This window comes from Anolis carolinensis, chromosome 1 (genome assembly GCF_035594765.1).
Source record: "Anolis carolinensis isolate JA03-04 chromosome 1, rAnoCar3.1.pri, whole genome shotgun sequence".
Lineage (NCBI taxonomy): Eukaryota > Metazoa > Chordata > Lepidosauria > Squamata > Dactyloidae > Anolis > Anolis carolinensis.
Window position 1 is genome coordinate 12,350,764 of NC_085841.1, and position 12,916 is coordinate 12,363,679.

General features: G+C 40.2%; 1 protein-coding gene across 4 annotated transcripts in view; it reads right to left on the bottom strand.

Moving 5' to 3' along the window:
* Positions 1–683: 683 nt before the first annotated feature.
* Positions 684–12,916, bottom strand: part of ccdc85a (coiled-coil domain containing 85A) — a 179,331-nt gene continuing 167,098 nt past the window's right edge. For all 4 annotated transcript variants that reach the window (XM_062970312.1, XM_008102730.3, XM_062970326.1 and 1 more), the window contains one exon: positions 684–7,154. In XM_062970312.1, the coding sequence (XP_062826382.1) occupies positions 7,065–7,154 (90 nt within the window). In that variant the 3' untranslated portion in view covers positions 684–7,064. The remainder of the gene's footprint in view (positions 7,155–12,916) is intronic.

Sequence of the window (12,916 nt, forward strand, 5' to 3'; positions counted from 1 at the left end):
CTGCCCCGAGTCCCTTCGGGAAGATGGGTATAAAAATAAAGTTGTTGTTGTTGTTATTATTTTGAAACATGTCCCCTCTCAGCCTTCATTTTCCCAACTAAACATACTCAGCTCTTTAGGTCATTCCTCATGGGGATTTTTTCAAACCTTTGACCATTTTGGTTGCCATTCTCTGGATGAATTCCAGCTTGTCAATATCTTTCTTGAATTGTGGTTCCCAAAACTGGACACAGTGTTCCAGGTGTGACTTGACCAAAGCAGAATAGAGTGGGACTATTACTTCCCTTGATCTAAATACTATACTTGTATTGATGCAACCTAGAATCACATTGGGTTTTTCTTTTCACTGCTGCATCATATTATTGAATCATGGTCCATTTTTCTTAAAGTTGGCCAGGGATTTCTTCTTAATCGTCATCAGTTCACCCATCTCAACTAGTTGACAAATCTTCAGCAGCCATTCTTCTTGTGTTAGGATGATTGGTTCTTTCCGTCTTCCAGCCCATAGAGATGACTTGGAGACAATGAACTGAAGCAAACCTCAAGAGAACTCAGAGGAAATCAGAATTTAAGGCAAGGGTTCAGCTGGCATCAGCTGTATAAAATGTTAAAAAGTGTTCTGAAACGTAGTTCAGTTTGGGCCCATACACATTCATGATGAAATCAATCAAGCAAGTGAACCATGAGATTAAATAATTTATTACCATTGCTAAGATGAACACGTATGCTTGGTACCCCCATTAGATGGTGAATTGTAAAAAAATAGTTTTAATACAGTATCAAAATTTACATATGTATCATGTCAAAAGACTAGCATCACTCAATATTAGCTCTTGCAGAGCTTGGCCAGATCCAAGAAGCAACAAAACCACTTCTAAACCCTTGGGTGGGGGAGAGGGGGCCTTTGGACTTTGCTCCACAGGAAGGTATCTGAAAGATTGAACAGAGTTTCAAAGAAAGGATTACAAACAGTGGTGGCTGATGGCTTCCGTGTCAGGGGTGGGCTGGACCTGGGCTTTATTCCAGGCTATCCAAAGTTCTGAATCCTGTTCCCCAAATAGGTTCAAAACTCTGGAAAAACCCTCCTGTTCAAATAAGGTAGTTTTCCAAGGTCCTGAACCCTCTCCCTAAAAGAGACCAGCACCTTGGATAGCTCCCATACTCTGGGGAATTTTGTTTAATCAAAAGAGCTATCCAAGGGTCTGAACCCTGTAGTCATAATAGACTAACACTTTGAATAATTCCTTCACCCAGGGGTGGCTTGTTTAAACAAAAGAGCTATCCATGATTTCAAAGCATAGTGTCATGGTGCATCACAACCCTGGATAGCTCCTTTATTCATAAACCATAAGAGTACCCAAGGTACTGAAGCCATTCTCTCTAGAAAATCAGGATCTTGGGTAGCTCTGTTATTCAATGGAGTTTTAGTCAAACAAATGAGCTATCCAAGGTCCTGAACTTTTTATCCACAACAGGTCAGCACCATGTATAGCTCATTTAAATTGCAGACTGCAACCTAGAGCAGAATCACCACACCTGACATGAAGTCATGGTGATCCACTGAATAGGAAAAAAGGGTTCGTAATCAAAGGTAGCTCAAAACCCCACTAGACACACAAACGCTCTTGAGCTTGTAAGTAATAGCTCTTTGGATCCAGCCCTTGACTGCAGTTGCAAATTTAATTGAGGGTTTCTCTTTTCACTGTTTCTCATATATTTATAGGAATACAACAATTGAAGGTAACTAATGAAAGTGGTGATTTGACTACCATGACATTTAAAAAAATTCAAGGAAAGTAACTGAGTCACTGAAGCAAGTCAACCCCTTTGTGATTTTCCCCCTGAAAAACAGGTAGCTAATTCATATCATGCTACCATCAGATAAAAAGGGTTGTATTGCCACAGTGCAATCACATCCCACAACCCACAGATCAATACCACAACATGTAACAAAGCTCACATTTAAAAAAACAAAAACAAAAACAGGAGGATATCAGCTTGGAATTAAGTCTTAATGATCAAACAAAATAAAAATTGATTCAAACTTGGGAATTGTTGCATTCCTATTTTTATGCTTTAAATATTCAGCTATGATTAAAAAGTCAAAGCAACAGCATTTTATCACAAGCCAGTTGGACAGTCATACAAGAAACTGTTGCTGCATCTTGATATATACACAAAATAGCTAGAAGAGCATTTCATTACACACAATCTAATGATATATGGGGGGTGGAATGGCAATGTAAGCCCATCCAGGTTGAAAAACTCATGACAAAACCAGAGTTTTAAACCTCAGCTTAATGAAAGACATGCTCTTGAGAATATTTAGTATTTCCTTTGAAAGGAAATCATCATTAGTAAGTTAAGCTTTCTCCCATCCCACTCCCATAAATGCAGAGCTGTTTTGTATGAGTCTTAGAGACTCTTGCACAGAAAAATATGGTGTGACACAGGAAACTTAATGCATCAGCAGGACCTGTGGTAGGGGTTTTGTTGGAAGCTTCAGGTACATAGCATGTTGCTTATAACAGCCAATCCTAAAGCCCACTAGAGAAACATTTCACCATGACCAAGTCCATCATGTTAATACCATTACCCAAATTGGACGAGCAAATCTGGATTATCTGCCATAACCACTGGTCTTAAAATGATCTGCTGAATTTTAATAAGGCATCACAAAATAGAAATATAGGATGCAGGAAGGCTATTGGGCAAATCAGGACATTTTCCTGAAGGCAGGCTAACAGCTGTAGGTCCACCTAAATGCACCATAGTATTCAATAATTCCACAATGAGGAATTATTAAATAATTTCATGACCTGCAGCTTACTAGGAATCACTAGTTAAGATAGAACTATTTAGTGGTAGTGCCTGATGGGTTTTTGATTTGATTTGGAAGGAGACGTGCTATTCTGGTTGTCAACAACATTGATGCAGATTGTTTAGGATCCAACCAAAAATTACGCCTTTTAGGCAGCTCAATATCAAAGTCCTGTTTCATTCTTTGGGTTGTGAATGAAGCTTCCTTTGCTTTCTCATCTTTCTTTGTATTATCTAGTTGAGATGGCATGGTTTTGTAACTGAAGGTTGCATCAGAGCTTTGCAGGCATCTGTGCAACATCCTAAGCAGCTGGAAGTTATAGGCTGGAATAGGTGACTTATAATGACATGGGAGTTGCATTAATAGCAGATAGACAAAGCTGCCCTGCCTGCCCCAAAACAGTCCAAGTGTCAGCATATCCTGTCTGTCTATCTGTTTTCATGTCCATGTTCTCTAGCATCCCATGAGAATTAAGGAACTGGAGTACTTCAGAATCTGGAATCTTGGACTTTGATCAATTTGTGTTAGGAACCAGAAAACTAAGGAGCTGAAGCCTGCAGGTTTGCTCCAAAGAAAGAAAAATGGATTTCTGAAACTAAGAACACATTTGCATTGACCAATTAGTGCAAAAAGCCCGGAAATCAGCTCCATAGCAATTAAATGATACATACAGTAGAGTCTCACTTATCCAAGACTCGCTTATCCAAGGTTCTGGATTATCCAAGTCAATGTTTTCCATATATCAGGATATTTTGGTGCTAAATTCATAAATAAAGTAATTACAACATAACATTACTGCTTGTTGAACTACTTTTTCTGTCGAATTTGTTGTATAACATGATGTTTTGGTGCTTAATTTGTAAAATCATAACCTAATTTGATGTTTAATAGGCTTTTCCTTAATCCCCCCTTATTATCCAAGCTATTCATCATCATCATCATCATTTAATTACTTATTAATCGCCCTCCATCCACGATGCTCTAGGCGATTTACAAGCTATTCGCTTATCCATGGTTCTGCCAGCCCATTTAGCTTGGATAAGTGAGACTCTACTGTAATAATAAACTTTATATATGCCATGCCCTATCTCCTCTTGGGGACTCATGGAGCTGATCTAAGCCAAAGATTCTTAATGTGGGTTGTTCCAAATTCTTCCCCAGAATTCTGAGCAAATTGTGAGTTTGCACACATATAAACAGTTGGGCTGGTTCCAAGAAGGAGCCAACTGCAACTGTTTACATGGCCATCCCAGGTTCCCTGAACTTAGGTGCCCAGGGTCACAGGATGGCACTCACTGTCCCCTCCTATTCTCATTGTAGCAGATAGTGATCATGACATGGGTTATGTCAGTCACTCGTTGCCTGGAATGGTGGTAGACGGAGTGACGAGTAAATCGGAGAAGAGGGAGGAGAAAGCGATTCTTCTGCTTCCTCCTTCACCCTTCCTTGCCATTCTGGCATCTCAGCCAACATCACTCCATTGGTTGCCATGATGAAGAGAATGGGAGAGAGAGACCATCTGATGGCACCAAACCAGGTTCAGTGCCACTGGACAGCCAGGAGTTCCTCCCACCTCTGCAGCAGCCAGGGTGGATAGGAGAATGACAATATAAACCAATGGTTCTCAACCTATGAGTCCCCAGATGCTTTGGCCTTCAACTCCCAGAAATCCTAACAGCTGGTAAACTGGCTGGGATTTCTGGGAGTCATAGGCCAAAATACCTGGTTGAGAACCACTGGCATAAACCGTCCCAGAGCCAATCTGCCCTTCACCATGACAGATCTGTCCCACAATAAGTGATAAGGGTAGAAGCACTCCAAATTTAAATGGAATCAAGTTTTACATCTTCTCAAAAATGTTTCTCTCTGCTCACATGAATTTTATCAGTGGATCAGCTTGAACGGACCAACACAGTATGTGCCAGCGAAATAGCTCACATCAGCTCCAGCCAGGATCACCAATAGTCTTGCTGGCTAGAGTGAATGGGAATAACACACAAAGGTAGGATACACGGCTGACCTAGCAGATCAGTTTTGTAGAACCTGCGACCTGAATACCAGCGCTAGCAATAGTTTGATGAACTCTTGGAATATTTCTTGGACTATGCCAAACATGGCCATTGTTGGGAATCCTAGAATGCTTCTCTTGCGCTTGTCTTCCTTGACTCTCATAACCCTTTCCAATGCAGTCCTCGGATAGTTTTCTAAGGGTGTCACCATGGACAGATAAGAATGTCAGCTTTCAATTTCTCTTGGTTTCTTTTTCCCACAAACCATAGTAAGGATATAAACCTTCACTTATTTTGTTTCTCACATATGGATTGCATTTTTCAACGCTTTCTTGCTGCTGAGTGACCTTGTGAATGTTTTGCCATGGTTTTAATGTATTTTTTATTTCAGGACTTTGGAGAAAATTTCACTTGTGCTCAAACATTTTCCTGCAATATATATCTCTGTAAAAGACCTCTAATTTTGAAGAAATGCAGTATTTGTATGAAAAGACATATTTTGAGGAAAAATTGAGTGAACAATCTTTTATCAAAAGGAAAAAAAGATGGGAAAATATGCAAAACCTCTCCTTATGTGTCAAAATTGTGTCAAGACATCCATTTTTTTAAAAAAGGGTTGTGAATGTTCATTCTATTCTTATTCTTAGATTTTATTTGTATTAAACCTTTGAGCTTTTTTAGTTAGCATTTTGTGTGCTTATAATATTTGCATGCAGTATTGCCTAATATGAATATTTGCAAGCAATTTTCCTAATACAGTGCATTTTGAATAGCTCTTCTCTAATATATGTGCTTTGTGTGCATCTTTGCACAACAAATGCACATTTGGACTGGAGAACATCACTGCAAAATTTAGAGGGGCGAATTTTAAAAGGTGACCAGATTTTAGTTTGCATACTGTTTCAAAAGGTGCAGAATTTCAAAACTTCATGTTGAAATACAATCCAAGCACCTTTCCATCTCTACATCCTCTTCCTGCCTGTCTGAAAGAATAGAACTGGCCACCAATTAGGCCAAATAGCAAATCTCACTAGGCAAACAGATCTAGACATTTCCTTAAGAGAAGATGTCATGGATGTCGTTGGCTCTTGAGGGTAAACCTGACAACACATTTAGCTTGTGGGGTTTTCCCCCCCCCAGAGATGAACCCATCAAATGTGAATATGTCTGTTTGTTAGTATTTGAACTTTCCCTCTAAATATATGTCTTGCATTTAATGTTCCTGGTTGTGTGATCTATCATTGAAAAGTAAACACCAAGTTACTTTGTAGATCTCATTGCTGAGAGATGTATCTCTGAGTGGAAATCCCATTGTGGGAGATAAATCGGGTTTACCGTAGGGAATACACTTTCCTTTCAACTTCTACTTGGACCCTGAAATAGGAAATCTTCCTAGCTACAGTAACAGGCTCCCTGATGCTCAAAGGCTAAAATGCCTCAGAACTGGACAGCAGATATGGTATTTGCCTTCTCTGAAGAGTAGAAATGCCACCTCTTTGTATGGGACTTGCTTGTGTTAATTAAAGCAAAGGGATATTTCTTTGGGCAGGAGTGGGGACAAGGATATACCTCTGTTTCAATGCTGTAGTTTCATATGCTACATTATTAGTAAGATTCTTGAAGCTAGCTCTCTCTCTCTCTCTCTCTCACTTTTGCTTTTAGCACCTCAGAAGGCAATTATTCTACAAACTGGAAAGGAAAAAACCTCTCTGCTGTGCTGTCTGCCTAAGCACCATTGACATTTTATACACTCAAGTCTACAGCTGCAAAGAAACCCACTCCCTCCAAACCGTGAAGACCCAAGGCACAGTTCATTGGCATCTCTCCAGTCCATTGAAAATCTCCTGGGAAAATGTCACTGGAAGTCCACTACAGTGTATATTCTTTCTCTTTTGCTCTGTCTCTCTCCACTGCCATTCTTGCACTTTTATGAGATTTCCTCCTTGATTAAGTCTCCAAAAAGCCTTGAAATTATGAGCTGGATTCCTCTTGTTATGTTGAAAATATCCGTGGCAGAAGCAGAGTTGGATTACTTGGTGTATACTGAGTGCCTGGAGATCTGGATGCTTTGCCCCAAAGTCTTTGCAAAAGGAGGAAGGAAAAAATAAAAGACTGTACAATTTTCCAGAGGTGAACTCAAGAGTGATTGCAATTATCTTATTGTTAGCAAAGAGGTTGCTGCAAATAGATTAAATCCACCAGCAGTCAAAACTCTTCTTTGTTTTGGTATCCATTCACATGGGGCCCTTGTACTGGTTTCCCGACAAGTGTTGCCTAATTCCAGGACACGAGCCGGCAGCATCTCCAAGTTTCCTCCACACAACCTGAAAATAAAACAAGAACAGCAAGTCAGCTATCTTCTTGAGGAATCATCAGTATAAAGCACACACAGACATGCACATTCCTAAATCAGAAATGAGGACTGTGTAAATCTATGGATACCATTGAACTATAACTCCCAGATGGCTTAGTCATTGTTGCCAATAATGAAGATCCCATAGGAATTGTAGGGAAATATCTGGAGACCAGTATTTTTTTTATTACTGACACAAATCCTGCAGGACCTCTGCTGATGGAAATAAATAGGCTTTGGATTACGCACAATCCTCTTTTGCCAGCTAATTTTGGAGGTCCACTGACAGTGCCCTATATAAGCAGAACTATTCTGCTGGCTAAGACCTATAAATAAATAGGTCTTCAAAGATTGGGCAAAATGCTGCTGAAATGCCCAGCAGAACCAACAGGAACTCACTCTCCTTGTCCAGTTCCTGGTGCAGGTGGTGCAACCAAAGGCCTCTCAAGCCATCTCTGCCCCATAACAATGTCTAAAACCAAACTGAAATTGACATTGAAGAGAACTATGGCCATGATAGTCTGAAATGTAACTGATTCATTACAAGATATGGCTGAGTACATCCTGGACCCATCATGAGTGGACAGTTTCCAGGATTTAAAATCTTCTTACCACATTGTCTCCAGGGTGTTGGAGCATCCATTGAAACCCAAAATCACAGAACCTATATCTGTAGTTTCTACCTGGAAAGAAATGGTCTCTAGCAATATGGTATGCTTTCTATGGAAGTTGCTCATAGAGTTGTGTTGAAGGCTCTAGCAAATTTCTAGAGAAGATGAATCTCTAGGTTCTGCAACACAACCCTCTAGTATGCTAGGACCTGTAGTCATGAATTTCAATAGCATTTCATTATAACTGCCATTTCAGGTGACCATGGTCCAATCAGGATCATATCGCCCATAGATATTGGTCTTACTGTAATGAACAAAAAGACAGTCCATAGGCTTCTCTATATTCACCACTGTTTGAGGCAAAATGGAGAAAAGTTTCAGGACATGTTGAGAGTACCAACACAGTGTTTTATCTACATTCATCACTTAACTCAAAATTCAAAATAAAATTATAGCAATTCCAGAAAATAGCAGTGGCGATCATCTTGCACTAAAGATACTGCACTGAAAGGAGAAATGGACTGAATAATCTCCAAGGCATATCTTGGAAAAATGACATCTCTGGATTATGGCTCCCAGAATTTCTCAGCCAGCATGGCAATATGCAACACAGACACTTCCAACTCTGTGATTCCCTAAGAAATACACAATTAATCAAATTATGTACCCATAAGCAAGGTTTTCTCCCCAAATGCTGCACATTTTTCTCACCTTCTCATGAAAAAATAAAAAAAATAAAGATAGGACTACTGTACACAACAGCCATCATTGCTGAAGGTTTCAGAAGTTTTTGTCCCCAAAAGTATCTAATCCAATCTCTGTTTGACTATTCAAAAGAATAATGACATACCGTTTTCTTGCTTAAGAGAAAAGTGTGAGACGTCTTACACATAAATTCAGTTTAATTCTTCTAGTAGAATACTTATACCTGGCCAATGTGGGATGTTAGTAGGCAACAAGTGTAGCACTTTAATCACCCTAGCTCCAGCCTATGGGACCTGTTGTTTGGAGAGGTCCTAGAATTCTCTGTTGAGCAGCTACAGTGGTATAGTTTAAGGGAAATGCATTAGAGAATTTCAAGACCCACTGCCAAACTGGCTTCTAACTGTGAGAATTATGCAATTTGGAATACAACCCAAAAAACAGTAATATCTACACATGCAGTTCAGGTGGATTTGAAAAGCAAAGGGAAGCTACCAGAAATGGCAATGAGGTTGTGTCCTCATTGCTGCTGCACATAATTGTGTTCTCTAGCATCCTTCTTTCATACGATAGGTACATTTCACTGATATCCCCTGTAATTTGGATTATTCTAACACACTTTATTTGTAATGGGCATATGCCCTTGCAAAGGGTCAGGAAGCTTCCACTGATCCAAAAGGTTACATCAAGAGTATTGGTAGAAGAAGCATCCAACTTCTTTATTACAATGGCACTGGTTTACTGTTCTATTTCCAGGCACAGCAAAATATTTTAATTATAACCTGCAAAGGTAAAGGTAAAGGTTTCCCCTGACGTTAAGTCCAGTCATGTCTGACTTTGGGGGTTGGTGCTCATCTCCATTTCTAAGCCAAAGAGCCAGCATTGTCCGTAGACACCTCCAAGGTCATGTGGCCGGCATGACTGCATGGAGCGCCTTACCAATGTAATGCAGCTGAGCTTGAGATTCATCCCTGTTACCAGGAGAATCACAGCAGTTTCTAAGAACCTCATTCACTTTTCTGAGACTTGGTACTCCACTTGAGGTTCTCATGAACTAAGTCACACAAAATTTTATCCATGTATTCTGAAAGTTTTGGGAGCTTACTCCACAAATTCATAGAAATATGCAACCTGGGGCTGGGATTCCTGTACAATTATGTGCCCACTTTTTGTTGAGAATGAGCCTATTATATGTGCATTGCCATTGCTCACTGCATACTTTTAACACACAAGGAGACCTTAATGTTCTTGATTGCAGATGAAAAGTGAGCTTTGTTTTAATGCTTAAAATTTACATCTTTGCTTCCCTTTCCCACTCTCAGGAGCTCAGGAAAATGTAGATAAAGACCATGACCTTAGTTAAGACAAGAGGGAAACAAAGCCCTAAGAGATATGCAGTCTATGCTTTCATGCGCTCTGTTTTGTATTCTCTCTTCAAAGCTCAAAATCATATGCAGAGAAATGTTATGAATTTTTAAAAATGCTGACAATATACTTTGCAAGTATTTTAATATGGAAATGAAACCAATTACCCTTTAATTCTCCTGCAGAGTGGATGTATATTGACTTTTTATGTGAGTGTGGACACTTGCAATGTATAATATCAGCTGTGAATGCTGTAAGCTCTTTCTATGTGGAATTGGGTCCAGGGTAGACTTGTGCACAGATTTGTTTCCTTCCAGTACTTTTGCTACCTCTGGGAGTCTGTAACGGTAAGAGCCCTCGCAGTACGAAAACCTGCCCGCAACAAAAGCAAGCAGAAGCCAATCTCAGCTCCTCCTCCCCTTTTCGGCATCACTGTTGAATCTTTTTTGGTTTTCCTTTATTTTCCTGATTACTATGACTGAGTAGAGATTGGAACACAGGTCTCCAGAGTCGTAGAGCAATTAGTAGAACACGACACCAAGTTAGCTCTATTGACTGAGTCTATCGACCTGTAATGTAGTCTTCTTAATGTTTTCAGTATTACCCAGCATTATAGTCTTTTTTTTATTAATCATGTTATTTCATATGTCCATATACTGTATCAGTTTCTAGCTAGAGTTTGCTTGATTTGTTGTTGGGCCCATTTATTTGTCTTTTTTTTACCATTCATGATATTGTAGAACTCTCCTCTAGCATACAATCAGCTCCTTCATGTGACTTTGCACATTAATTAATGGAGCAAGTCTAAACCCAAATATTCTGGCTAGGGAACATTAGAATAGGATGAGCGTGTACTACTAGTAGGAGGAATTTGACTCTTGTTTAAAGAACTCATGGTGGCCAAATGTCTAGAAAAAGTCATTGGAAAAGGCCATTGGAGAGATTCCAGGGGTCATTTTTGTATATTAATCAACCTCTCTGGATCAAAATAACACAAAATTAAAATATTAAAGATGCAGTCTGGAAACCTTTTAAACCTTTGTTACATGCCTCTATGTTTTACCCTTAACATATCCACAGGTCCTATCAAAATCCACAAAACTTGCCTTTCACTTATAGATGAGGTTGACTTATACATGACTATATATGGTATTAAATAGCTATGCCTGCATATATTTCTTATATTTTATTATGGATATATGTCACCAGCCAAACGTTCATTGACAGCACATAGATAGTAAAGTGACCAAACCATGTTCGTGGGGGGATTCTGACAGTTGTAGTCCAGAAAGATGGTCTACCTTGAACTTGTGTTGCAAAAGATTTTCTTGGTCCAAAACAGGAAAAGTTACATAAGTCCCAGCTCCAGAAACACAACTGCAGTGAGACACATAACCCCCATGTTCTGAAATCTCACTACTATCTCACCTAAGTGGACCTAGGAAGAGAAAACTGGTAAATCCTGAGTTGCTTCAGCACTGATCTTAGGGATGGCTTTGGATCCAGTAAATCATAAAGAAGTTCATTTTCACCATCACCCCAACTTATTTTGGACCTTGGAATTGTTATCAGCAATTGTGGTGTGTTGATTACAGCTGTTGGTAGTCAACAGACCTGACCCAGTGATCTAGTCAGTTATGAAGCCCGCAGGATATTCCAAACTTTCCTGCAAACTCCGGAACCCCAGACTTTGTTTGGAGTGGAGCAAAGTTGAGCTACAAGCAGAAAACACAGGATACTCACTGGATATTACTACAGATCAGGTATGGGCAAACCCAGGCCCAAGGGCCAGATACGGCCCATTGGGCTCTTTTCTCAGTCCCTCCTTTCTCTCACCATCCTATCTTTCTTTCCTTCTCTCTTTTTCCTTCCTCCTTCCCTCCCTCCCTCCCTCCCTCCCTTATTTATTTATGTATTTATTTATTTATTTATTTACAGCATTTATATTCCGCCCTTCTCACCCCGAAGGGGATTCAGGGTGGATCACATTGCACACACAAAGGCAAACATTCAATGCCATAACATAGAACAGAGACAGAGACAAGATGCAGGCACAGGCTGGCCTCGAACTCATGACCTCTTGGTCAGAGTGATTTGTTGCAGTTGGCTTGCTTTCCAGCCTGCGCCACAGCCCGCGTCTTACCTCCCTCTTCCTCCTTCTATCCTTCCTTCCTTCCTTCCCTCTTCCCTCTTCTCTCCCTTCCCTCCATTCCCTTCCACCCTTTCGTCCTTCCTTCCTTCCTTTTCTCTTTCCTTCCTCCTTTCCTTCTGGGGAATGTTTAGCTGGGAGAAGAGAAGTCAGAAAGGGAACATGAGAACTATGCTTCAAGATTTAAAAGGATGTCCCATTGAGTAGGAGTGGGAAAATGGATTTTCTGCTGCTCTAGAGACCAGGGCACAAGGGAGCAATAGTTTCAAATAGCAGGGAAATACATTTGACTGAAAATATTAGGAAGAACTTCCTGGAGAGTAGCATAGGCTGTATCAATGATGGAGTCTCCTCAGGAGGCTTTTCTGCAGAGGCTGTCAATTGGGAATGCTTTGATTGTGCCTTCCAGCATGGCAAGGGGTTGTACTAGATGGCCCTTGGGGGTCTCTTCCAGCTCTAGGATTTTAGGATTCCATATCAGGAATATGCAATACGGGGTCTAATGGATACACTCTTTCTCTCCCGTCCACCATCTCATCCTGACCAAAACCAACCCTTTTGGGATCCAAATGTTTTCCATCTTTCCTGCACTTTCTGTCTCCAAAAGAGAAGAAGAAGGGGTGGAAAAGGCAGGGAGGAGACGGGAATAAACCCCTCCCTCCTGGCCCCCAAGTTCGAAAGTTTGCCCATGCCTGCTATAGACAGTCAGTGTTGGATTTCAACTGAACCCAAGTCCTTCATTTGTACAGACAAGTCTAATATTAGTTGATGTTAGGTCCTATATAGGTCAGTAGGACAAAATGATCATGACTTGACTTGAGGCACACAGATTTCCATGAATAATAAATGTACTGAATACTGCCTTGATTTTATATTTTGATTTTACATGGAAAACATACAAGTTGT